Consider the following 24,355-nt stretch of genomic DNA (forward strand, 5'->3'; position numbering starts at 1 on the left):
GCTGTTTCGAAGGGGCACACGCTTCCCAATGTTTATCTCAGCACTATCAACAATAGCCCATGTATGGAGAGAGCCCAAATGTCCATCGAGGGATAAATGGATAAAGAAGATGTGGTATATCTATACAATGGAGTATTACTTGACAATCAAAAAGAATGAAATCTTGCCATTTGCAGCTATATGGATGGAACTAGAAGGTATTATGCTAAGTGAAAGTAGTCAGTCAGAGAAAGACAAATATATGATTTCACTCATATGAGGATTTTAAGACACAGATTAACACAAGGGAAGGGAAGCAAAAATAATGTAAAAACAGGGAGGGGGATAAAATATAAGAGACTCTTAAATATGGAGAACAAACAGAGGGTTTCTGGAGGGGTTGTGGGAGGGGGGATGGGCTAAATGGGTAAGGGACATTAAGGAATCTACTCCTGAAATCATTGTTGCACTAGATGCTAACTAACTTGCATGTAAATTAAAAAACAACAACAACAACAACAACAACAATTACTCATAAAAACTTTTGAGACAAAAAAATAAAATTTTTATTGCAACCAAACATAAAGTGAATAGGGGCACCTGGGTGGCTTGGTTGGTTAAGCGTCCGACTTTGGCTCAGGTCTCACGGTCCGTGAGTTCGAGCCCCGTGTCGGGCTCTGTGCTGACAGCTCAGAGCCTGGAGCCCGTTTCAGATTCTGTGTCTCCCTCTCTCTCTGCCCCTCCCCTGTTCATGCTCTGTCTCTCTCTGTCTCAAAAATAAACGTTAAAAAAAGTTTTTTTAAGAAACAAACATAAAGTGAATAAATAAAGTGTACAGCTTGACTTATATATGTATGTGTTCATGTAACCAAATGGCATATTTTTATTGAAAAAATATTTTTCTGTGCAATATCTAAGTAATTTCTGAAAGTCACTAGAGAAATGGGCATTGTGAGTAAAGTGTTGTTTTGAATGTAATTTTTTTTAAGTTTATTCATTTATTTTGAAGGGGGTGCAGAGAGAGAGGGAGAGAGAGAATCCTAGGTGGAGATCTGACGTGTGGGCTCAACCTCAGGAACAGTGAGATCATGACTTGAGCTGGATGAAAAAGGAGGCTGATGCTTAACTAATTGAGCCACCCTGGTGTTTCTCACCTTAGCAGAAATGCTTTCAACGTTGCATCATTACTGTGATGTGTGCTGTAGGGTTTTTGAAGATATCCTTCATCAGGTTATGGGGTGTTCTTTTGTATCAACAGATGCTGAATGTTTTGAGTAGTTTTTATGCATCAATTGACACGAATAAACTGCTTCCCCTTTAAAGTATGCGTCCATATTTCTCCTAGTCTAACATTAATTTTTGAGAAATGCCTTTTGCTGTATGTTTCTTCTCAATTCTCCCTCTTTACCCATCCATTACATGTTGGTGTCCTTGGGGCCCCTGGGTGGCTCAGTCAGTTGAGTGGCTGACTTTGGCTCAGGTCATGATCCTCTGTCCCCTTCTCTCTCTGGCCCTCCCCCACTTGTGCACTCTCTCTCAAAAATAAACATTAAAAAAATAAAAAGTCTTGGTCTCCTTGTTTCCTCCATCACCCCTCTCTCTTTTCAAGCTCCCGCTTTTTGTAGGTTTCCTAGGCTGTTAAAGATTGGGGGATGACAACAGGGTTTTCAGACATTTTGTCTCCTCACAGTCTGCTCTCTCCACAAGCAGGTTGAATTCAAGTTAAAACAGTGCCTTAGAAGATAGGTGGCTTATGTTCCAGTTCTCTTGATTCCCCAAAATGCACCAAGACAGATTTCCCTGTGCCTTTCAGTCTCATCAAATTTCCTGTCCTGCCTATCTCCAGGTTCGTTGGGAACTCAGATGAATACACGCTGTAGAATCACTCTGCAAATTACTCACAGGTAAGGTTTGGTTGTTCTCGACACAAAGGTTGTTAGAGGTAGTGTGAGGTAACGGATAGCTTGGACTTTGAAGCTAAAGGAATCCAGATCCACTCCTAGTCAGCAGTATGACCTTGAACTTGTTACTTAACCTTCCTAAGCCTCGTCTCCTTCGTCCAGCTTGCAGATAAGAGATGCAAAAACGGTTGACACATAGTAAGAGCTCAATGAATTTAGCGATTAAGAGACAATGCACGTGCAGACAGCCTGAAAAGCATAAAATACTCCATAATGTAAGCAGTATGCCCTCTGTGGGTTCGAGGCTCCTAAGCCAGCTCCAGTATTAGCGCCCAGGTACCGAGGAGGTAGGGTGAAGAGGGGGACTGCAGAGAAAACTACTCTGAACCTCGAATCCCCACCGTCGGGCTCCCATGGAGCGCCAAGTTGCACCCACGGTCCCTAAGCTTGGTGAAAAATGACAAAAATGACTGGGGAAGGGGCAGATGCAGCCACCCTCACATTCGCGGGAGGGATCCAGCTCCCACTCGAAAACGCCGCGCAACCAACCGCAATCACAACTATCCAGTAGGGGTTAACTAGTGCGCTCCCTGCTGCAGTCGCTAGGGGGAGCTCGTCTCGTCCCTCGCCCTAAACGGGTCCTCGTTTGCGCACGCGTGATTCCTTCCCTCCAGCGGTTTGCCCCCACACCAGCTACGTTCGAGCGGCGCGTTCCAGGCATTTTCCGACTTAAAGCCCTGCGGCTACGGGCCGACCGGAAGCCCAGAGGAACTACTGCTAGAGGAGGGGTGGGTAAGAGAGGTGGAAGTGGAGCCGGAAGCGTGACTAACCAGGCGGCCTCCCCAGGCCTGCGAAGCAGGAAGGACAAGGTGCCGGCTTGGCGGGGTGTGGCCTCGGGAGGCGGAGGGCGCTGCGATTGGCCCTCGGCTGTGGCGACGGCGACGATTGGCCCCTGAGTGCGGAGGGAGGTGAGAAGGGTAGCGGCGGTTGGAATTCAAAAGTGGCGGGTGTGGCGCTAGGCTGGTAATCGCTGGATTCCGGAGCGCGCGTCCCTTGTGTCGCGAGCTGGCGAGAGAACGTGGGTCCCAGGAGTCCCGGCGCCCTGTCCTCTTCTATTGTGGTCCCCTGGCACGTGCGGCACGGTGCTGGACATGGAGCCGCAGGTGAGTAAGAGCCGCCTTGGATCTCCTGCCCCCGATGCTGACGAGCCCTTGGCTCCCGGCCGGCCTTGGTCCTGCCGGCTTGGAAGGCGAAGGTCCGCGCGTCCCCACGCATTGGAAAGGGGTGAGGGAGGGAGAAGGCAGGGAGCAGCCCCAGAAAGTCTGAGTGTACGTCTGCCTGCCCTCCTCCAATTTCAGGGAGTCTCAAAACACCTTTCCTCGCTTTCGTGTCTCCAGGATTTCCCGTTTCGAATTCTCAGGATTGTCTGACTGGTACCCACTTCTCCATTCGTACCGACGATTGCAGTCCGTGATTGAGAAGGCAGAGTCCTGAGATTCCGTTTACCTCTGGGGGAATGGTGCCTGAGGCCAAATCCCTGCTGGTGTTCTTTCCTGTCCTCTCCTGGTTGCCTTCGCTTCGGAGTGTAGAAAGGGGATAGAGGGAATGGGGTAATCTGAACTGAAGGACTCATTCTCTTTCCTTCCCCAGATTTTACAGCGATCTCTGCCCCCTGAGGCTGGTTGACTTAGTTTCTTCTCTTATCAGTGCCACTGCACCCCACAACCATTTGCAGCCTCCCCTGTCCAGTGGAGAAAGATGTGTGACAGCCAGAGTGTACTGACTTTTGGTGCCAGAAAAAGGCTCCTCCCTGGATGCTCTGTTTGTTAGTATTTCACATTCAGATTTTTCCAGAGTCAAGTTTCAACCTGAAGAGATACTCTTTGTGTCCTGACAACTAAAGAGCAGAGCAGTATGATGTGACAGCGAAAAATAGTAGAAGCCTTCTCATATGTATGCGTAGAATATTTACTGAGCACCTATTATGTACCATGCCCAGTTGTAGATACTTGGGATGCAGCAATAAACAAGACAAATCCCTGTCATCTCTATAGATGTTGTTCTATGGAAAGCTGTTATTTTATGGGGAGACAGGAAATATGTCATAAGTTATATAACTCTCTTAGAAAGTGATAAGTGCTGGGGGCACCTGGATGACTCAGTCAGTTAAGCATCCAGACTCTTGATTTTGGCTCAGGTCATGATCTCATGGTTTGTGGGATCAAGCCCCATGTGGGGCTTGGGGTTTTCTCTCTCTCTCTTTCTGCCCCTCTCCCCGACTTTTGCACGTGCACGCTCTCTCTCAAAGATAAACTTTTAAAAAAGTGTTAAATTCAATGGAGAAAAGGAAAAATCTGAGCAGATTAAGAGGGAGGAGGGGAGGCCAACTGTCAGGATGGAGTATTAAATAGAATGGTCTTGGTAAGCTCCATTATTAAGAAGGTGAGCCTTGAATAAAGGCTTTGAAGGAAGTGAGGGACAAAGGCTAGTGGATATTGAAGGAAGAGCAATCCAGGCCGAGGAAATCTACTAGAGCCAAGTCCTAAAGAACTGTAAAACAAAGCTAAAATGGAGTGAGCGAGGGGGCAAGTTGTTGGAAGGGAAGTCAGATAATGGAGAGTGGGATTGTTGACCCCACTGCTTCTTGTAGGAACCATTGTGAGGGCTTTGACTTTTACTCTGAGAGAGATGGGAAATCATTGGATGATTTTAAGCAGAGATAAGATCTGTGTTACATTTTAAGAGGGTCACTGGCTGCCACATTGAGCGTAGAGGTAGGGGGTCAGGATAGAAACAAGGAGAACTGTGAGGAATACAGCAGCTTTTCTCAACTTCTGTACTACTGACATTTTTACTGTGGGGGGCTGTCCTGTACATCGTCTGATGTTCTCAGTGTTCCTGGCCTCTACCTACTAGATGTTGGTAGCAGCTCCCACCTAATCAATGACAAATTGTCTCCAGACGTTGCCAAATGTCCTGTCGGGAGTAAAATCACCCCCAGTTGATAACCAGTGGCAAGTGATAACCTGAGAGATAATGGTGACATGGATCAGGGTAGTAGCAGTGGAAAGAGTAACACATGGTCAGATTTTGTCATCCTTTGCTGGCATTAGATATGGAATGTAATAAAATGGGAGGCCTTGGGGTTTTTTGGCTTGAACAACTGGAAGATGTAATTATATTGACTAAGGTGGACAAAGCTGTAAGAGGAGTGAGTTTGAAGGGGGTTTGGATGTTAGGAGGTGAGTTTGGATGTAAGTTTGGCATATTTATTAGACTTCAAGTGGACACATTGAGGAGACAGTTGCATAGAAGTTCAGGAGCAAGGTCTGGGCTGGAGATATAAATCTAGGAGTGGTCAGTATATGGATGGTATTTAAAGCCGTGAGAGTGGACTGGAATGTGGATAGAGAATAGAAAGACCACCATTAAAGTTTGTAGAGATGAGGAGAACATTCCATGAGAGATGGGGAACCCAAGAGAGGATGGTCTCCTGGAAGCTAAATGAAGGAAGTGTATTAAGGAAGAGGGAGTGAGTAGTTGTATCAAATGCTGCTGATGGGTCAAGGAAAGGGAAGATGCAGAGTTGACTTAGCAACATGAGGAGAGTGACCTTGTGACCTTGAGGAGAATGGTTCTGGTGAAATGGGGAGAGTGAAGGCCTGATTGGGATGGGTTTAGGAGAGAATCTGGACATAGTGAATGCTACGTAGATAGCACTTTTGAGTTTTGCTGCAAAGGGCAACAAAGAAAATACTAGCAGGGAAAGTAGAGTCAAGAAACTCTTTACAACAATAGCATGTGTTGTAGCAGGTAGGAATGATCCAGTGGAGTGAAAAGCCGATGGTGTAGAGGAGAAAAGGAAGGATTGGTAGGGCTCTTACTTAGTAGATGAGGAGAGTAGGATCTGATGTGCACGTTGAGGGGAAACATTTCTCTTATGCTTCTCATTGTGGAAAGTTGGGAGTCATTGTGCCTGGCTTTATATTATAGATGGAAGAAAAATAAACACTAAACTCTTTAGAGTTTTCCTTAATAAATAAACCTTTGAATACATTTTTCAGAGCCCACACAAATTCCGGGGAGTTAGGTCTTTAGTAGATCCATTGTGGCAGTGTAGAGAGAACAAAGGGCATTGGTTATAACAAAATTCAGTGTGTAGCCTTGGAATACTTAAAGAAAACTTTGGTTTTAACACTACATTTGGGGGCATCTGGGTGGCTCCGTTGGTTGGGCATCCGACTCTTGATTTTGGCTCAGGTCATGATCTCACAATGGGTGGGATTGAGCCCTGCATCAGGCTCTGCGCTGACTGTGCAGAGCCTGCTTGGAATTCTCTCTCTCCCTCTCTCTCTCTCTGCCCCTCCCTGTTCTTGTGCACACTCTCTGAGAAAAATAAACTTAAAAAAAAAGATAAAAAAAATACATTTGATTAATCTAAATTGATTAAAAAACATTCTTTGTATACGTACATTTCTGTAGGCAACAGAACAAAAAATGACACCTCCTTTTTTTGGGGTGGGGGCTTTTTATTTGTATAGAAGCCAATGGTTTGGATATATCAGTTTATTTAAGTATTCCCCTGCTGGTAGACATCAAATTTCATTCCTTTAAAAATGTATTGAGGTGCACCTGGCTGGCTCTGTGAACATCCTTGAATATATCACATTCTCCGTGATGTTTCTTACAACTTTATGTGAATCTGCAGTGATTTTTTTTGTTAATGTTTATTTGTTTTGAGAGAGGGACAGAGTGCAAGTGGGGAGGGCAGAGAGAGAGGGAGAGAGAGAATCCCAAGCAGGCTTCGTGCTGTCAGCGCAGAGCCCTATGTGGGACTCAGTCTCATGAACGCCGAGATCAGGACCTGAGTAGAAATCAAGAGTTGGATGTTCAACCACCTGAGCCACCATCTGCAATGATTTTTAAATGAAAAGCTTAATTAAAAGACAAAAGAAAACCAGCCCTTCCTCTTGTTCTCTTGGTTGTTGGAACCATGACAGGCATCTTGGTGTCCCGGTTTCCCCCATCTCCCTCACTGCCAAGCCAGCTCCTAGTTAGGTCAATACTTGGTTTCCAGTAAGCCAGCCCCTCCTTTTCATTCCCACTGAGAACAGAAAGACCACCATTCAAGTTTGGAGAAATGAGGAGAACCTTCCATGAGAGAGGGGGAACCCAAAAGAGGGTGGCCTCTCTCAGATGCATTTCTTTTTAGCCCTTAATCTCCTAAAACAGCGCTTCTCGACTGACTTCTATGAAAATTAAGCTCTTGCCCCAGTGCATTCTTTACATCTAATGATTAACTTCTCTCTGTTGCATCCGGAATACTGAGAGATGTGTATTTCCTTGGGAGAGTTAAGAAAGTGGATTGTTTTTTTAGAGCTTAATTATCTTGTACTCCAGTTTGGAAAGGCTGCCCTAGAAAGTAAGCTCTGGGAGGGCAGGGATTTTGTCCATTACTCTTACCCCAGCTTCTAAAACAACGTCTGGTACAGAGCAGTCTTGCAAAAAATCTGAGTGCCACAAATCCTTGTTGAATGAAGGACGAAAGGAGTGATGCATTCTCTCTGCCTGTCATAGCCCTCATCTTCTGCTTCCATTCATTCTTCACATTGCTTCACTTGCTTTTCTGGTACAAATCTAGTCATATTAGTTTCCCGATTAAAAATCATCAGGGTCCCTCTTGCCTTCAGTAAACACTTGTCGTCCTTATCATGGCATGCCAACTGCCATAATCCTTGCCTTCACCTCCCCACTTTCTGTGCACACTCCATGTGTCAGCTGAACACAATAACCTGACATTCCTTGTGTGCACCCCCTTCCTTGCTTTCTGCCTAGGATGCTCGTCCTTGGCCCAAGCCATCAGGCCAACTCATCCTCAAGGTTTTTGCCTAAAAAGAGTTTTTAGAAGTGTTCTCTGACACTCTCCCCATCTGAACTATATGCCCATCCCCTCCCCTGGGCACTTTTTATGATAGCACTCAGTAAAGTTTTAATGCTCTCTTTAAATGTTTCTCTTCACCATTTTCTATGAGCATTTTGAGGGCAGGGACCACATCTGGTGGTTTGGTTACTCCCAAACCCAGATCATTTCCTGGCACATAACAGGCACTAGGTAAATATCGAGTGAATGAAGTAAGCTGAAAGACAGAGAAGACGCCTTGGAAGTAAAAGTTAACTCTTCTGGGGTGGCTGGGTGGCTCTGTCGGTTAGGTGTCCGACTTTGGCTCAGGTCATGATCTCACGGTTTGTGGGTTCAAGCCCCGCGTGGACCCTGTGCTGACAGCTCAGAGCCTGGAGCCTGATTCAGATTCTGTATCTCCCTCTCTCTCTGCTCCTTCCCCCACTCACGCTCAGTCTCTTGCTCTCAAAAATGAAATGAAATGAGATGAGATGAAATTAAATGAAATAATAAAATAAAATAATAGTAAATAAAAGTTAACTCTCATGAAGATCAGAAGTTGTTCTGTATACGTGGCGTTCTCCTGATCGTGGGGTAGGAGTAGGGTTTGCATAGGAAGGACCTGTGTTTAGCACAGAAATGTTCTGTGTCCTCAGAAACCCTTTAGTCCTGGGCAAACCAGAATGGTTGGTCACCCTAGACAGGAGTAGCCATGGAGTGGACATAATCCCCAGACACTGAATTGAGATGCTTTGGAGAGGCACTCTCTTTCTTTCCCACCGTCCCCACCTTTTACCTGACTCTGGTGGTCTCCAAACTGGGTCATGCGACTTCTGAGTCTTCTCCATGCAAGTCAACCTCATTATTTTTTATAAATAGACTCTTTTGTATATTTTTCACATGCCCAATCAGAAGCTGTATCTGGTTCTCCACATATGCAAGGCTAAAGACGAAACTCTTCCCTAGGCCTGGCATCACAGCCCTAGCAGTTAAAAACATGGCCTCCGGAACCAGACTGTGTAGATTCTAACCCTGGCTCTGCCCTTCACTGGCTGATGACCTTAGACAAGCTATTTTCCCTCTCAGTGCCTTCCTTCTCTCATCTGCAAAATGAGGCTAATAATAGCACTTCTCAGTGGGCTGCTGTAAGGATTAAGAAGCTGATACAGATGAAGTATTTAAAACAATTTCTAAAATGTTACCTGCTCCTCCCATCTAGTCTTCAGCCTTATCTTTCTTCCACTCTCTCCCTTATGATTCTCCATTCTAGCTCAAAGAGCCCGGTGGTCTCCCAGCCGTATCATGTGCGTGTTTGAGGTTTTGCCTTCTGAAAACAATGTCCATTTCTTTCTGCTTATTTAAGTAACTACCCTTAAAGTTAGCTGAAGTTTAGCGTCGTCTGTCCAGCTTTTCCCTTAGAGATTTCTCCCACTTTTGCATTATGTCCCACTTCTCTCTTTGCCTTTTGGCTGGCACATAATCTGTGGGCCCCAGTTTGTGCCCAAGAGGTACTCAGTGCTTGTTGGTGGTTAAGAGTTTGGGTGGGGGGGCCAAGAAGGGGAGTTCTTGGGACATTTGGGCTCCAGGGAGTTGTCTAAAGCTTCTCTCTTTTCCCAACAGAGGTCCCCCTTGTTGGAAGTGAGGGGGAACATACAGCTAAAAAGACCCCCGGTCAAGGCTCCTTCTCGGCTGCCTCTTCCGGGAACCAGGTTTAAGAGGGGGCCTGACCAGATGGAGGATGCCTTGGAGCCTGAGAAGGTAAGCTGGGTTTGGAAAGCTTTACATGTACATGTACGTGTATGTGTGTGTGAGAGAGAGGGACAGAGAGTGTGCGTGTCTAACTCAATCAGGGAGAGTAAATGGACCCCATTCTTGTCTTTCTCCAGAAAAGGACACGAGGCCTGGACACAGTGACCAAAATTGCCACATCCCGCCCCAGAGCACCAGCCCTCACCACAGTGGCACAGACACAAGGCCAGACCACAGGTGGGCTCTAGGGGTGAACAGAAACCAAGGGAATGGAAGTCCAGTGCTCTTCAGATTTCTTTCAATTTTAGCATATTTTGAATAGGTAATATGTTTCACTTGTTTCAAAATTCCAAAGGCACAGAAGTCATTATACAGTGAAAAGTCTCCCTCCTACCTCTGTCCCCCAGCCACCAGGTCCCTTCCCCAGGAGCAACTGTATGTCCTTCCAGGGGTGTTCTATCATGGACATGTCTCCAATATTTTTTACATAAATGGTAGCATACTTGACATGTGGTTCTGCCCCGTGTTCTTTTTTTGCTTATCTTGGTCCAACTTTTTCTTGGGGTATTGTGTAATTCCTGGTCCTGGGAAGGATACCTTTAGAAGCTGGCCACACTTCAGGGAAGAGGGAAGCTGTCTTATTTCTAATCCTCAGAAAACGCAACTCCTCTGCCCCTGGCCCAGCCAGAGTTCACACCATCCTGAGACTGGTTGTTCTTTTTCCTCTCCCCCATCTCCTGACAGCTCCAAAAGTTCCCAAGAAGACGGGACCCCGATGTTCCACAGCTGTTGCCACAGGTAGTAGTGCTTCAGAGCTGGGGCTGAGAAGAGATTTGGGGTGTGTGTAAAGGGAGGGTGTGTAAAGGACCCCCGTGCTGATTCCGTATGTTAACTCCCCAATTCTCTAGTGCTGAAGAATCAGAAACCAGGCCCTGCTGCTCCTGCCCAGAAGCCTGGAGGTAGGTGACAAACATAACCACTAGGTGAGGGGCTGGGACAGGGAAGAGAGGAGATGATGAGTACCCCAAAACATCCATCTGGTCTCCTCCCTGTCTGGAGGGAAAAGAGATATAGCAGGATGTGTGGAGGCCTTAAAGCCTAGGAGGGAGGAGAGGCAGAAAGCCAAGGCCTCCCTGACCCTGCCCTTTCTGTGCCATGTTAGCGGCTGCTCCCGTGCTGGGAGGGAGGAAACCCACCAAACGTCCGGCCTGGGACTTAAAGGGTCAGTTATGTGACCTAAATGCAGAGCTGAAATGCTGTCGTGAGAGGACTCAGACATTGGACCAGGAGAACCAACAGCTACAGGACCAGCTCCGGGAGGCCCAACAACAGGCCAAGTCCCTGGGGGCAGAATGCAGGACACTGGAAGGGGAGTTGGCCAGGGTGCAGGCCCAGGCCGAGCAGGGCCAACAGGAATTGGGGAACCTAAGGGCCCGTGTCCTGGAGCTAGAAGAGCAGCTGGGCACACAGCAGGGCTTGGTGCAAGAGCTCCAGAAAGAACAGTTGGGGTTGCAGGAGGAGCGAAGGGGACTGGCCGCCCGGCTGGAGGAGCAGGAGGTAAGGACCACCTTCTCACCAAATGCTAACCCTTCTTTCTGGGTTACCCTGAAGTCTCTTTGGGCTTAGGGTCCCTGCCTGCCTTTCTTTGGCAGTACACGTCTGTCCTCTAACCTCCACCCCAGCCCACCCCTGACTGTGTCTTATTTCTGCCCTGCTTCTCCCTGTCCTTCTTGCTTTCATAGCTCCCACCTGGATCTGTGTCTCCCTTCATCCTCTGTCTCCCCCTCTGTCTTTCTCTCTTTCTTTCCTGATCAAAAGTCTCCATGTCAGGGGTGCCTGGGTGGCTCAGTCGGTTAGGCATCTGACTCTTGATCTCGGCTCAGGTCTTGATCTCTGGGTCGTGAGTTCAAGCCCTGCGTTGGGCTGTGCTGGGCATGAAGCCTACTTAAAATAATAATAATAATCGTGGGGTGCCTGGGTGGCTGAGTCGGTTAAGTGTCCGACTTTTGGTTTCAGCTCAGGTCATGATCTCACAGTTTTGGGAGTTCAAGCCCCGACAGCACTAAGCCTGCTTGGGATTCTCCCTCTCTCCCTCTCTCTCTGCCCCTCCCCCAACTCTGCTGTCCCTGTCTCTCTCAAAAATAAATAAACTTAAAAAATTTTTTTTTTAAAAAAGTCAGGGTGCTTGGGTAGCCCAGTCAGTTGAGTGCCCAACTTCAGCTCAGGACATGATCTCACAGTTCGTGAGTTCGAGCCCTGCATCAGGCTTTCTGCTGTCAGCGCAGAGCCTGCTTCAGATCCTTTGTCCCTCTCTCTCTGCTTCTCTCTCTTCCTCTCTCTCAAAAATAAACATTTAAAAAAGTTTCTTTTTATGTTTATTTTTGAGACACACACACACACACACACACACACACACACACAGTGTGAGTTGGGGAGGGGCAGAGAGAGAGGGAGACACAGAACCCAAAGCAGGCTTCAGGCTCTGAGAGGTCAGCACAGAGCCTGACACGGGGCTCAACCCCACGGACCGCGAGATCACGACTTGAGACAAAGTTGGACGCTTAACTGACTGAGCCAGCCAGGTGTCCCCAAAATAAATAAACATTTAAAACCAAATCTCCAGGGCACCTGGGTGGCTCAGTCAGTTAAGCGTCCGACTTTGGCTCAGGTCATAATCTCACGGTTCGTGAGTTCAAGCCCCGCATTGGGTTCTGTGCTGACAGCTCAGAGCCTGGAGCCTGCTTCAAGTTCTGTTTCTCCCTCTCTCTGCCCCTCCCTCTCTCACACTCTGCCTGTCTCTCTCTCTCAAACATAAATAAACATTAAAAAAAAATTTTTTTAATAAAAAAATAAAACCAAATCTCCATGGCATTCTCTCTTCCTCTTCTCATGTCCATTTGACTCCTTGGTGAGCACCAACTAGATTGAATTCCTTGCGGTTTCTCCGATGCCTCAATCTTCTCTTCAGGCCATTTTGCATATATACTTCCCTCGCTGCAGAATGTTCTTTCTGTTCTCCATCTTTTCCTGGGTTTACTCCTGTATTTTTGGGTGTCAGCTTAGATGTCATTGTCCTTATGCCCCTTCTGGCTCTTCCCACAGCACTCCCTATTCTATTACCATGATTCCTATTTTCTTCCCTCTTTCTTTACCAGACTGAAGTCCTTGGGAACAGGGACCACCCTACCTCCATCCCCCACCTCATCATGACTTGTCCTTATTCCTCGTTGTGTCTCACCCTCTGTGTCCGTTCCGTTCTGGACAGAGGAGGCTACAGGCGTCAGAAGCAGCTCTGTCAGGCAGCCAAGCAGAGGTGGCGTCTCTGCGCCAGGAGGCTACAACCCAGGCGGCCTTACTAGTGGAGCAAGGAGAACGTCTCCATGGGCTAGAGATGGAGCGCCGGCGATTACACAACCAGCTACAGGAACTCAAAGGCAATATCCGTGTGTTCTGCCGGGTCCGCCCTGTCCTTCCAGGGGAGCCCACCCCACCCCCTGGTTTCCTCCTGTTTCCCTCTGGCCCTGGTGGGCCCTCTGATCCTCCAACCCGCCTCAGCCTCTCCCGATCTGACGAGCGTCGTGGGACCCTGAGTGGGGCGCCAGCCCCCCCCACCCGCCATGACTTCTCCTTTGACCGGGTCTTCCCACCAGGGAGTGGACAGGACGAAGTGTTTGAGGAGATTGCCATGCTTGTCCAGTCAGCCCTGGATGGCTACCCAGTATGCATCTTTGCCTACGGCCAGACAGGCAGTGGCAAGACCTTCACGATGGAGGGTGGGCCTGGGGGAGACCCCCAGGTGGAGGGGCTGATCCCTCGGGCCCTGCGGCATCTCTTCTCCGTGGCCCAGGAGCTGGGCAGCCAGGGCTGGACCTACAGCTTTGTGGCAAGCTATGTAGAGATCTATAATGAGACTGTCCGAGACCTGCTGGCCACCGGGACCCGGAAGGGCCAGGGCGGCGAGTGTGAGATTCGCCGGGCAGGGCCAGGAAGCGAGGAGCTTACCGTCACCAATGCCCGATATGTTCCTGTCTCCTGTGAGAAAGAGGTAAGGACTGATGGGTCCTGGGACTGGAAAACGGGGAGGAATGGATCGGGTGGCATCAGATGCAGGTCGATGCAGAAGGGAGCAGGAGAAAGTCGAAGGCTGAGGGGAGGGTACGTTGTGCGGGTGGGTCGCCACATCAGCATTGGCTGGCGGGCTGGAAGGTAGATCTGTCCGTCGTACAGAACTAGGGAGTGGAGTGACGCGTGTGCCAGGGTGTTCTCCGGCCCCGGCCCACTGCATCTCAGGCCTCAGCTCCTACTACTCCTCTTGCCCAGTTCACTCTGGCCATGCTGGCCTCCTGGCTGTTCTTTAGCCTGCTAGTCACGTTCTTGTAGCAGGGCCTTTGCCTGAATGTTCCTCTCCCAGAGTGGTTTGCTCCCTCGCTGCCTTAGGAGTTTAAAGTACTGAAGCTGTTCCTGGCCGTTGTGTCTAAAATTGCAACTCCCACCCTACTTTCACATACTCCTTATTCTGTTTTATTTTGCTCCTTAGTATCTCAGCTATTCTGTGCGTTTTATTTATTTTGTCTCTTCACTGGCTGGAAAGGAAGCTTCAAGAGGGCAGGTGCTGACTCTTGATCATTGCTACTGATATAGCTATGCGTTGACTCCCTGCCTGCTTTTGCCCCTTGCTGTTCCCCATCCCCAGGTGGAGGCCCTGCTCCATCTGGCCCACCAGAACCGGGCTGTGGCCCGCACAGCCCAGAATGAGCGATCATCACGCAGTCACAGTGTGTTCCAGCTGCAGATCTCTGGGGAGCACGCTGGGCGAGGCCTGCAATGTGGGGCCCCCCTCAGCCTTGTGGACCTGGCTGGGAGTGAGCGGCTAGACCCTGGCTTAACCCTTGGCCCTGGGGAGCGGGAACGCCTTCGGGAAACCCAAGCCATTAACAGCAGCTTGTCTACCCTGGGGCTGGTCATCATGGCCTTGAGCAACAAGGTGGGCATGGGGATGTTGGCAGATGGGACCTGGGATGGTTTGGGGCTGGTCATGCTGAACCCTGTCCTATCCTAATCACCTATCCCCCTCAACCCTCAAGGAGTCCCATGTGCCTTACCGGAACAGCAAGCTCACCTACCTGTTGCAGAACTCTCTGGGTGGCAGCGCTAAGATGTGAGTGAAAGGGACAGACGGATAGAAGAGGTTGGGTGGAGGGGTGCCTGGCTGGATCAGTCAGAGGAGCATGTGACTCTTGATCTTGGGGTCGTGAGTTTGAGCCCCATGTTGGGTGTAGAGATTACCTAAATAAATAAGATTTAGAAAGGAGGGGGCATTGGGTAGAGACTGTGATGCTGGGGTCAGGGGTAGGAAAATGGAAACCTGGTCCAGGCTCTACTCAGCCACTGATGCTGGGGTTTGGCCCCCTCTCTTCTCTCCACAGGCTCATGTTTGTGAACATTTCCCCCCTGGAAGAGAACGTGTCCGAGTCCCTCAACTCCCTACGCTTTGCCTCCAAGGTGCAGTTACCACCAAGCCCAGGCCCTGTCAGGACCCCTGGGTGGTTGTAGGCTTCTCCATTCTGACCCTTCAGTCCTTTAGGCCAAGGGCACATTCATCTGGAAAGGATTTGTATTTGTCAGGCATCCAGGGCACTACCTCTCTAGATTCATTTTTAACTATTGGCTTTTGGGTTCTTTAATTTTTAAAAATAGGTAGTTAAAAGGTCAAAACTATATAAAAGCTATATACAACAAATGAAGTTTTACCACCACCCCTTTCTCCCTACCTGCCCTATCATTTTTCTCATTTATCATTTTACTTATCTTTTCAGTGTTTCTTTTTGCAAATATAGGCAATATGAATGTGCTTATTCTTTTTTATATAAAAGATCTCTCTCATATACATATGTGTGTATATATATATGTATCTATATGTGTGTGTGTGTGTATATATATATGTATATAGTTCTGTACTTTGTTTTGCTTATCAAGACAGCCCCAAGATTAGTCCCCACTAGTACACAGAGATCATTCCATTATTTTTATGTCTGCCTAGGACTCCGTTGTGTGGCTGCACCAAAGTTTATCCACCAGTTCCCTCTACTGGACACTTGGATTGTTTCCACTTTATTTCTATTACAAACAAGGCCATGTTGACTAACCTTGTACATATGTCATCTTATATTTATTTAGTTATACCTGACCATCTTTTTTTTTTTTTTTTTAATGTTTATTTTTGAGAGAGAGAGAGAGAGAGAGAGAGAGAACATGAGCAGGGGAGGGGCAGAGAGAGAGGGAGACATAGAATCTGAAGCAGGCTCCAGGCTCTGCGCTGTCAGCACAGAGCCTGATGCGGGGTTCAAACCCACAAACAGTGAGATCATGACTAGAGCCGAAGTCAAACGCTTAACTGACTGAGCCACCAGGTGCTCCTGACTATCTTTTTTTTTTTTTTAATGTTTATTTATTTATTTTGAGAGAGAAAGCATGAACAGGGGAGAGGCAAAGAGAGAGGGAGAGAAAGAATCCCAAGCAAGCTCCTCACTATTACGCAGAGCCCGACCCCAGGCTTGAACCAATGAACTGTGAGATCATGACCTGAGCTGAAATCAAGAGTCAGACACCTAACTGACTGAGCCACCTAGGCACCCCAGTTATATCTATCTAGGGAGAGATTCCTGGAAATGGGATTTTCTGGACCAAAATAGACATTTTTTTCAGACCATTCCAAATAGTGTGAATTCAGGCCCCAAAACACACTTAAACATTAGGTGGAAGGAGGGCCGTGCCATGAATTCTCTAGGAGATTTATGCTCCCTGCACTAGAGTTAAGTCAGAAGGTCTCCATACTGTTGGTCTCTGGAGGGTAGTTTTTTCTCTGGCTATTCCCTTCCTGAGGGTTCTGGCTTTATTCAGGATCTCTGGTCAGGCGTGCCCTTCTGCTCTACTCGGGCTTACCCCAGTGGACATTGGTTGCTCCCATGGGAGTAGTCAGGTCCTTTGGCACCTTGCCCTGGTCTTCTGCTTTGATCAGGATTTCCTTTGCTGTCTTGCAAGTTTGATTAAAGTTCTGTCAACATCATTAACAGCCAAAGCATAAACTCTTTACTATCCTCTAATACCCAATTTACATTGTTAAATTTCACCTGATTGTCTCAAATGTCTTTTATATATTAGGTTTATTCTAATTGGGATCAAAGCAAGGACCACTCATTTCTTTTTGTTGGATTGTCTCTTAAATTTATTTTAATCTGTAAGAATCTCACGACCTTTTGTGATACTTATTTGTTGAAGAAATAGGGTCATTTGTCTGGTAGAATATACCAAATCTGGATTTTGGCTGGTTGCTTCCTTCTTCCATAATTTTTGTTATCTAGTAGATTTAGGGGCTTTGATTAAATTTGAATCAGTCTCACATTTCCTGACAAGAAAACTTAAATGGTGCAATACACTTTTTGTTGAGGCAGGAGGCACCTAAATATCTAATTGTTCTACTTTTAACAAATTAAAAACCAATCATTGGATTTGGGTGTTATCAACTTGATCTATCCATTTGAAAATACCCTGTTGACCTAGTGATTTCACCTAGTGATTTTATCAATGTTCATACCTAGATCTTCTATTTCATTAGGGAGTTTAATTTTCCCATTCTACACGTAGTAGTCACATTTCTTCTAGAAAGTACTTTCCTTTACCATGTATTATTTGGTTACTCTGAAATTCTGCACATATAGGAAATGAAGGATACATGCTAGATTCTTTATCAATTTCTAGTATTAGAAGTTGATATCTTGGCAACTTCCAAAGGTAACCAAGTGAGTTTTTGTGGGGGGTGGGGGAGTATCATTTTACAGATGCTTTTGTATTGATATCTATCCTTTGTAGTCATTATTCTTTCTGATGCTCAAATTGCTCCATCTTTGCCCAGTGGGAGCTCCTTTAAGTTGGCTCCTGTGCCCTTTAGACAGGACCCAAGTAGTCTTTATTCTAGATTCACTTTGTACAAATCCTGCCCTAGACTTGGGATCATTTTTCTGAGGGGCCTTGATTCCTAAATGAGTGTTGTTCATGTTTTATCTAGCTTATTAGGGCTTGGGGTCTCTGGGCCACGAAATTGCTGGAAATGGACACTCCCATCTCTCTCTGCTCCTGTGTGTGGCTTCCATCCTTCTCAAGCCTTTTCACCTACTCTTTGACTTTGTGTGGTCAATGGGCATAGAACTAACCATAACTGAGGCCTGTACCTGCCTTCAGAGCCCTTGGTTTCAGTGTTTTCTGAGGGCAGCCCTAATATTGGGAGTGGGAGGTGATCTTGGAGAAAAATTGTACTTTTGGCTACTCTGAAAACGTTTTAATCTTGTCTAAACCCCCTGTCCGCAGGTGAACCAGTGTGTTATTGGTACGGCCCAGGCTAACAGGAAATGAAGACTGATCGAGATCCTGTGTGTGTGTTTAGGGATGGGGATGGGGCAGCTGAGGGATGCTTTATTGGGGGGTGGGGGGAAGGGGTGCCGTATGACCTGGGTCTATCAAATAAAGAACAGTTTTTTTTGTTTTGTTTTGTTTGTCTTTTAATAAAGGTTTTATTAGCGATTGCCCAAATCTGTAGAAATGGGAACTGTCCACTCTGCCAAGTATTTGTGCTCTGCAGGGCAAGGGCTTCAGCTTTTCTCCCCGTTAGGCCATCCCCTGCAGTCTAGGTGGCCTGAGGCTCCCATACCCTCCCGGGTTGTCCGCATCTAGGAGATGTGCCCACTAGCCAACCACCTTCATTAGTTTGCCGCCGGCCACCCCAGCCCCACGCGGGAAGTCTCTGGTGGATAAGGGAAGGTGGGAACCCGAGCCCCGAGGCGGGGCTGGCGCGCCCTCCCACAAACTGCTGGCTCTCCCCTCCCGCCCTTTCCCTGCCTTAGCGTTCGAACCGCCAGGGCCGGCCCGCCCGCTGCCCATTGGCTGGCTCTTGGCGGCGTCACTGCCTCGCTACTAGCTCTCCTGGTCTGAGCACCCGCCCTAGAAGCGCTGGGCGGGACGCACGCCCGCTGACTAGCTCGCGCCAACCGGTAACGGCCGCCGCCCCATAGAGGAGGGGTCCAATCCTCCCAGGTGCCGCGCGCGGGAGGGGTCACGCGTGCGCAGAAGCGCGGCGGCGTTGGGGGGGGGAATTTGCCACGGGGAGGGCGGGGCCGGGGGCAAAGGCGGGAGGAGGGCGGGGCACTCGAGGGAGGAGGGCGTGGCGGGGGCGACGGGAAGGGTGAATGGAGGGCGGGGTCGTGAACTGGGGCCGGGAGGCGGGACTTGGAGTGACCATGGAGGTTGGGGGGGCAGTTAACGGATGTGGCTGGGGCGGGGGCCACTCTGGAGGCCGGCTGCCGGGAGGGGGGGATTCCCTCCTGCCCCGAAGGCGGGTCTCCCTCCGAGGAAGGGGCTGTGGGGATTCCCTCTCCCTCCTGGTCTTGACTTTCCACCCGCCCCAGCTGTGGAGAGGGCACAGCTCGCTTGGCGGCCTCCAGGCCCGTTGGAGGTGAGGGAGGTGGGGTGAGGTGGTGCCCGCCCCCCCCACCGGCTCCTCCTTCCCCCCAGTCCTCCCCTCCCACCACCCTCCCCCCGAGCCGGTTTGTCCCTCCCCTCCCCTCCCCTCCTTTCCCCCGCCGCCTCCTCCTGCCGCTGCCGCTGCTTTGGCTGCTGCGTCATACGCCCCAGAGCTGCCGGGACGGAGGGGCTGGGCCTGGGGACCCCCCGGCCCTTGCCTGCCCGCCCTCCGACGCCCAGACGTGTCCTCCCCGCGCGGGGGGTTCGCCTCGGTCTCCCACGTCTGCCTCTGCCCGGCTCCCGGCGGCCCCAGCTGTCACTGGTAAGGAGGCGGCGGGAGGCGCCCGTGGGGGGGCAGGGAGCCGGGGGTCGGCGCGCAGGGCGCGGGCGGGAGAGCCTCGCCGCCTAGGCATCGGTTCGGGCTGGGCCGACTCAAGTCCCCTCTCGGACTCGCCGTCATGGGGAGTAGAGACCGGGACTGGGACACGCCCCCCTCCCGGGGCACTCAGGGAAGTTATCTAACCCGGGGGCAAGGAGCCCCGTATTTGAGGGTGACCTGACATAACCTGGCATCAGGTTGATTGTTCTGAATGAGACACGCGGGCCCAGGGAGGCAGCCGTTCCTATTCTGGAAAACATCTCCAGAAAAGGTCCCAAAACACATCTCTGGGTAGCAGAGCACCCCAATTATGATACCTCTAACAGGAGAAGGTGATAGTAGAAACTGAATGGTAACCTTTGCTTCTTCAATCATCGTGTCTCCTAAAATCTCAAGGCCAGGATATAGTATCCCAGGGGAGCTCTGGAAGCTGGGAAGCTAGAGAACTAGGTTGGGAGGTGGGGGTAGTTAGGGAGAGGAGAGCCAGGCACCAGAGTTGGAGGAGCTGGAGTCAAGAAGCTTGGGAGGGGGGCTGTGTGGTTTCCTATCCAGGTGCTTCAGATTTGGAGTCTGGGGGCACAGCAGCTTGAGTCCTTGAGGCAAAGAAAACTGGGGACAGTTTCTCAACATTCATAACCTTCTCCTATCCCACTTCTGGCTAGGCCCCCCCCAGGATGCAATGGCACAGCCCCCCCGGCTGAGCCGCTCTGGTGCCCCCCCACTTTGGGACCCAGCCTCCCCTGCGCCCACTTCAGGCCCCAGGCCTCGACTTTGGGAGGGTCAAGATGTTCTGGCTAGATGGACGGATGGGCTGCTATACTTGGGGACCATCAAGAAGGTAAGACCTTTGATTTCTGACCTAGCGCCTTTCCCCCATTCCCCTTATGTAGTTCTGATTCCTGTTTCCTCTCCTGTGCTCATCCATTCCAGGTGGACAGTGCTCGGGAGGTGTGTCTGGTCCAGTTTGAGGACGATTCCCAGTTTCTGGTTCTATGGAAAGACATTAGCCCCGGTGAGACCCTGGGGACCTAAGTGTGTGCATGCCATGGAAAATAGAAACTTGGCTTGGGGGATGGAAAGGGGCTTGAGGACAGGCCCTGCAACACTGTGTTTCCTCACAGCTGCCCTCCCTGGGGAGGAACTCCTCTGCTGTGTCTGTCGCTCTGAGACTGTGGTCCCTGGGAACCGGCTGGTCAGCTGTGAGAAGTGTCGCCACGGTGAGAGGGCGGGACACCTGAATGGTCTAGCTTGCCTCTGAACCTTCCCTCCACCATGGTCCTTATGCCATTGTCCTGGCTGAGTCCCCAAGCCACTGCTCTGGGCAGTGTCCTCAACCCTGTAACCTCATTCCCTTCCAGCACAGGGAGAAACAGCCATGGAGGGGGGAGGCGTGAGCTTTGTAGACAGTGGGTGCTTCAAATACACCCTTGTCTAATCATAAGATTTGGGGCAAATCCCCAAACCTCTAGGAGCCTGGTTCCCTCATCTATAAAATAAGAGTAATTCACTCACCTCAGCAGGATCGTGGCGAAAAATGAAATGAGGTGGCTGAGACTCTTTGTATCCCAGTATCTAGCCCACCCAGGTATGCAATGCCATAAGTGGTTGGTCTACCCTCAATATTATCATTATTCAGCTTATCACCAGGACTGCCACGTTCCCAGAGCTCCAGCTCCTGGAGAGGGAGAGGGCCCATCCTGGGTCTGCCGCCAGTGTGTCTTCGCCATTGCCACCAAGGTAAAGGCGCTTTCCTGTGGGAACCCCCTACCCGCAGCTTCTCCCCACCACCCCTCTGAGGTGGCCTGTCCACTCCCTCTCTGCAGAGGGGGGGTGCACTGAAGAAGGGCCCTTATGCCCGGGCCATGCTGGGCATGAAGCTGTCACTGCCATATGGACTGAAGGGGCTCGACTGGGACGCTGGACACCTGAGCAACCGGCAGCAGAGCTACTGTTACTGTGGTGGTCCTGGGGAGTGAGTAATGAGGGGGGGGGGAGGTAAGGAATGAGTGATAGAGTAGTGGGGAGGCGGACTTCAGGGAATGAAGGAGAAAGAACAGAGTGACGCGAGTGCCGAAGAGGGCAGGGGGAGGTGGTGAGTAGGGTCCGGGGCAGTGGAGGTGGGGGTAGTGTCTGGAGGTCACTAGGCCTGTGCTTCCTCCCGCAGGTGGAACCTGAAAATGCTGCAGTGCCGGAGCTGCCTGCAGTGGTTCCATGAAGCCTGCACCCAGTGTCTGAGCAAGCCCCTCCTCTATGGGGACAGGTGAGACTGGGGCATCCGGGAGCCACGGGGAGCCCTCTCACTCTGCTCCACCCTCTTGGCGCCCTGCCATGCTGTCTCAGATCTGTCCTCTTCCCAAGCTCTGAAGCTTCCCTTCCCTGCGTGCCCCATCCTTGCTCGTGAGTCCTCTATAGCGTGGTAGGTATTGTTTTCTTGTATAAGGTGTGTTCTCTCCTTCTCGCCCACTTCCAGGTTCTATGAGTTTGAATGCTGTGTGTGTCGGGGAGGCCCTGAGAAGGTCAGGAGGCTACAGCTTCGCTGGTGAGCTGGTTTGGGGACCAGTGTAACTTCTCTCAGCACCCCCAGGATTTCATCCTGCACACCCCAACCTCCCAGCTCGGGATTCTCTAGGCTCTTTTAATGCTTCCACAACCTTGACAACCCAATATTTCTTCAGGGTGGATGTGGCCCATCTTGTCCTCTATCACCTCAGCGTTTGCTGTAAGAAAAAATACTTTGATTTTGACCGTGAGATCCTCCCGTTCACCTCTGAGAATTGGGACAGTTTGCTCCTCGGGGAGGTAAGGGGTAGTGAGGCTTCAGCGGTGAGGGTGGAACAAGGAAGTATAAAGAAAGGGGGAAGGGAAGCACCACTGCTCCCCTGACCCCATTTTCCCTCCCCTCCCCCAGCTCTCAGATACCCCCAAGGGAGAACGTTCTTCCAAACTCCTCTCTGCTCTCAACAGCCACAAGGACCGGTGAGTTGGATGGAGACAGGCTCAGAATGAGATGCAGATATGGATATGGTAATCCTGGGAGGGAAGGGGTTGCCACCCCCCTGGAAGATCATCTCTGAAAAGTGACAGCATAAGAAGGGCTCTTTTTTTACTGCACTGACCCTATATCATTTGTCTCCTCACCCCAGTTTCATTTCAGGGAGGGAGATTAAGAAGAGGAAATGTTTGTTTGGTCTTCATGCTCGGATCCCTCCCCCTGTAGAGCCCCTTACTGGAGATGGAGCCCCCACCAGGTCACTGGTCCAGGGAGGATGGGGAAATTCTCAGGGTATCTGTAGGGGGTGGTATATGTATGGAGATGGGGAGGTCTTTGGGGTGTCCGGGAGGGGGCTGGGGGGATAAGGAGGCCTCTTACAGCTTCCCTTCAGGGCAGGGCCCTGGGGGAGGGGTCTCACGTCCCCTGGGGAAGCGCCGGAGGCCGGAGCCAGAGCCCCTGAGGAGGAGGCAGAAGGGGAAAATGGAGGAGCTGGGGCCACCCTCAGCAGTGCGCAATCAGCCCGAGCCCCAGGAGCAAAGGGAGCGGGCTCGTCTGCAGAGGGCACTGCAGGTACAGGGGCAGGGGGAACCCCACGGAGCAAACGGTGGTGTGGGAAGGAATCAAGGATTATCTCTCAGTCCTTTGCTCCTTCTTCTAGGCCTCAGTGTCTCCACCAACCCCCAGCCCTAACCAGAGTTACCAGGGCAGCAGCGGCTACAACTTCCGGCCCACAGACGCCCGCTGCCTGCCCAGGTCAGTGCTCCTTCACCCTCCAACCAGATATGCACCCTTGGAGTCTCTTCTCCAGTTATCTACATCCTCTGAACTTTCTTACCCAGAATTATTTCTCCCCCTTGGCTCCCCCCTTCTTGTCTTAGAGAGACTCCTAGAACCAATGTCTGATCCCTAGTATTCTGGGGATGGGGATTCCTTGGGGCTAATGTTTGCGCTCTGCCCTTCTCAGTGGGAGAGGGTCCTATTCCCCTGCTTCAGGTCCTGACTTTCCCCCTCCCCAACCCCAGCAGTCCCATCCGGATGTTCGCTTCCTTCCACCCCTCTGCCAGCACCGCAGGGACCTCTGGGGATGGTGAACCCCCAGACAGGTGAGATTCTACCCCTTTGCCTGTGCCACCCCTCTTCACCTCTATGTTCCTAAGTTCCTCAGTCTCTAACTTGATTGCTTCGTTCCTCTGATCCATATGTGAGCTCCATTTTCAGTCAGTCCTTATCTGCATCTGGACTCACAATTGCCTTCTCTCCCTAGGTCACCCCTGGAACTTCACATTGGTTTCCCCACAGACATCCCTAAAAGTGCCCCCCACTCGATGACTGCCTCATCTTCCTCAGTCCCAGCCCCCTCCCCAGGTCTTCCTAGACGCTCAGCACCCGCTTCTCCCCTGTGCCGTAGTTTGTCTCCTGGGACTGGGGGAGGAGTCCGAGGTGGGGTTGGCTACCTGTCCCGAGGGGACCCTGTCCGGGTCCTTGCTCGGAGAGTACGGCCTGATGGTTCTGTGCAGTACCTGGTTGAGTGGGGAGGTGGGGGCATCTTCTGAACAGCCTGCCTCTGCCCACCTCCCCATTCACACACACCGGCACTTTCATACCCTGACCTCTGACCTCACCTACAGCTGGGATGTACCTGGGGAGGTAGGGGGTAGTTCTCTCTACTGCCCAGGCTGGAATCCAGGTGGGGGGATTGGGGGAGAGGCTGTCTCTTCTCTGCTCCCTTCGTGATTCCTGACCCTTCCCCCATCCCTCTTCCCATTTCCTTTGATGTTATTTTGTTACAGCTTTTTAAATATTTTTTAAAATTATTTAACCCCTGGGGACTGAGACTGAGGGCAGGGGGGTGGGGGATGATAAAGGATCCCAGACTCTGTATGATTGAAATAAAGGTAAATAAACAAATCTAGCAGCCCTGGGTCATTCTGGAAGATGAGAAC

At 50.3% G+C, this 24,355-nt stretch overlaps 2 protein-coding genes and 1 long non-coding RNA gene across 8 annotated transcripts in view; 2 read left to right on the forward strand and 1 right to left on the reverse strand.

Moving 5' to 3' along the window:
- LOC144616369 (uncharacterized) overlaps positions 1–2,798 on the reverse strand; it is a 28,651-nt gene extending 25,853 nt beyond the window's left edge. Inside the window, exon 1 of the long non-coding RNA XR_013555581.1 lies at positions 2,711–2,798. This is a non-coding gene — a long non-coding RNA (uncharacterized LOC144616369). The remainder of the gene's footprint in view (positions 1–2,710) is intronic.
- KIFC1 (kinesin family member C1) lies at positions 2,736–18,004 on the forward strand. 2 transcript variants are annotated; one of them, XM_060615202.3, is made up of 11 exons: positions 2,736–2,848; positions 9,400–9,537; positions 9,666–9,765; positions 10,273–10,326; positions 10,437–10,487; positions 10,691–11,085; positions 12,794–13,573; positions 14,222–14,512; positions 14,613–14,686; positions 14,955–15,030; positions 17,893–18,004. In XM_060615202.3, the coding sequence occupies exons 2-11, from the start codon at positions 9,511–9,513 to the stop codon at positions 17,935–17,937; spliced, it is 1,893 nt and encodes a 630-aa protein (XP_060471185.1). In that variant the 5' UTR covers positions 2,736–2,848; positions 9,400–9,510; the 3' UTR covers positions 17,938–18,004. The 2 variants fall into 2 exon arrangements, with proteins under 2 accessions (XP_060471185.1, XP_060471184.1); XM_060615201.3 differs by lacking the exon at positions 2,736–2,848 and adding an exon at positions 2,864–3,043.
- Positions 18,005–18,806: 802 nt separating this feature from the next.
- PHF1 (PHD finger protein 1) lies at positions 18,807–24,320 on the forward strand. Of its 5 annotated transcripts, none has more exons than XM_060615204.3 (15): positions 18,810–19,363; positions 20,083–20,258; positions 20,351–20,432; positions 20,542–20,637; positions 21,057–21,157; positions 21,244–21,392; positions 21,585–21,680; positions 21,891–21,959; positions 22,096–22,219; positions 22,329–22,396; positions 22,564–22,668; positions 22,793–22,982; positions 23,071–23,165; positions 23,438–23,515; positions 23,677–24,320. In XM_060615204.3, the coding sequence occupies exons 2-15, from the start codon at positions 20,100–20,102 to the stop codon at positions 23,963–23,965; spliced, it is 1,701 nt and encodes a 566-aa protein (XP_060471187.1). In that variant the 5' UTR covers positions 18,810–19,363; positions 20,083–20,099; the 3' UTR covers positions 23,966–24,320. The 5 variants fall into 5 exon arrangements, with proteins under 5 accessions (XP_060471190.1, XP_060471189.1, XP_060471187.1 ...); XM_060615203.3 differs by having other exon boundaries at positions 18,811–19,363; positions 23,435–23,515; XM_060615207.3 differs by lacking the exon at positions 22,793–22,982 and having other exon boundaries at positions 18,807–19,363; positions 23,677–23,848.
- The last annotated feature ends 35 nt before the right edge of the window (positions 24,321–24,355 follow it).

This window comes from Panthera onca, chromosome B2, assembly GCF_046562875.1.
Source record: "Panthera onca isolate mPanOnc1 chromosome B2, mPanOnc1 haplotype 2, whole genome shotgun sequence".
In the NCBI taxonomy this organism is placed as follows: Eukaryota; Metazoa; Chordata; class Mammalia; order Carnivora; family Felidae; genus Panthera; species Panthera onca.

Coding starts and splice junctions, on each gene's coding strand:
- PHF1 (XM_060615203.3), top strand. CDS start 20,100: ATGGCACAGCCCCCCCGGCTGAGCCGCTCTGGTGCCCCCCCACTTTGG. Junction 21,960..22,095: donor AGGAGGCTACAGCTTCGCTG/GTGAGCTGGTTT, acceptor ATATTTCTTCAG/GGTGGATGTGGCCCATCTTG. Junction 23,516..23,676: donor GATGGTGAACCCCCAGACAG/GTGAGATTCTAC, acceptor TTCTCTCCCTAG/GTCACCCCTGGAACTTCACA.
- KIFC1 (XM_060615201.3), top strand. Junction 10,327..10,436: donor TTCCACAGCTGTTGCCACAG/GTAGTAGTGCTT, acceptor CCAATTCTCTAG/TGCTGAAGAATCAGAAACCA. Junction 11,086..12,793: donor CCCGGCTGGAGGAGCAGGAG/GTAAGGACCACC, acceptor CGTTCTGGACAG/AGGAGGCTACAGGCGTCAGA.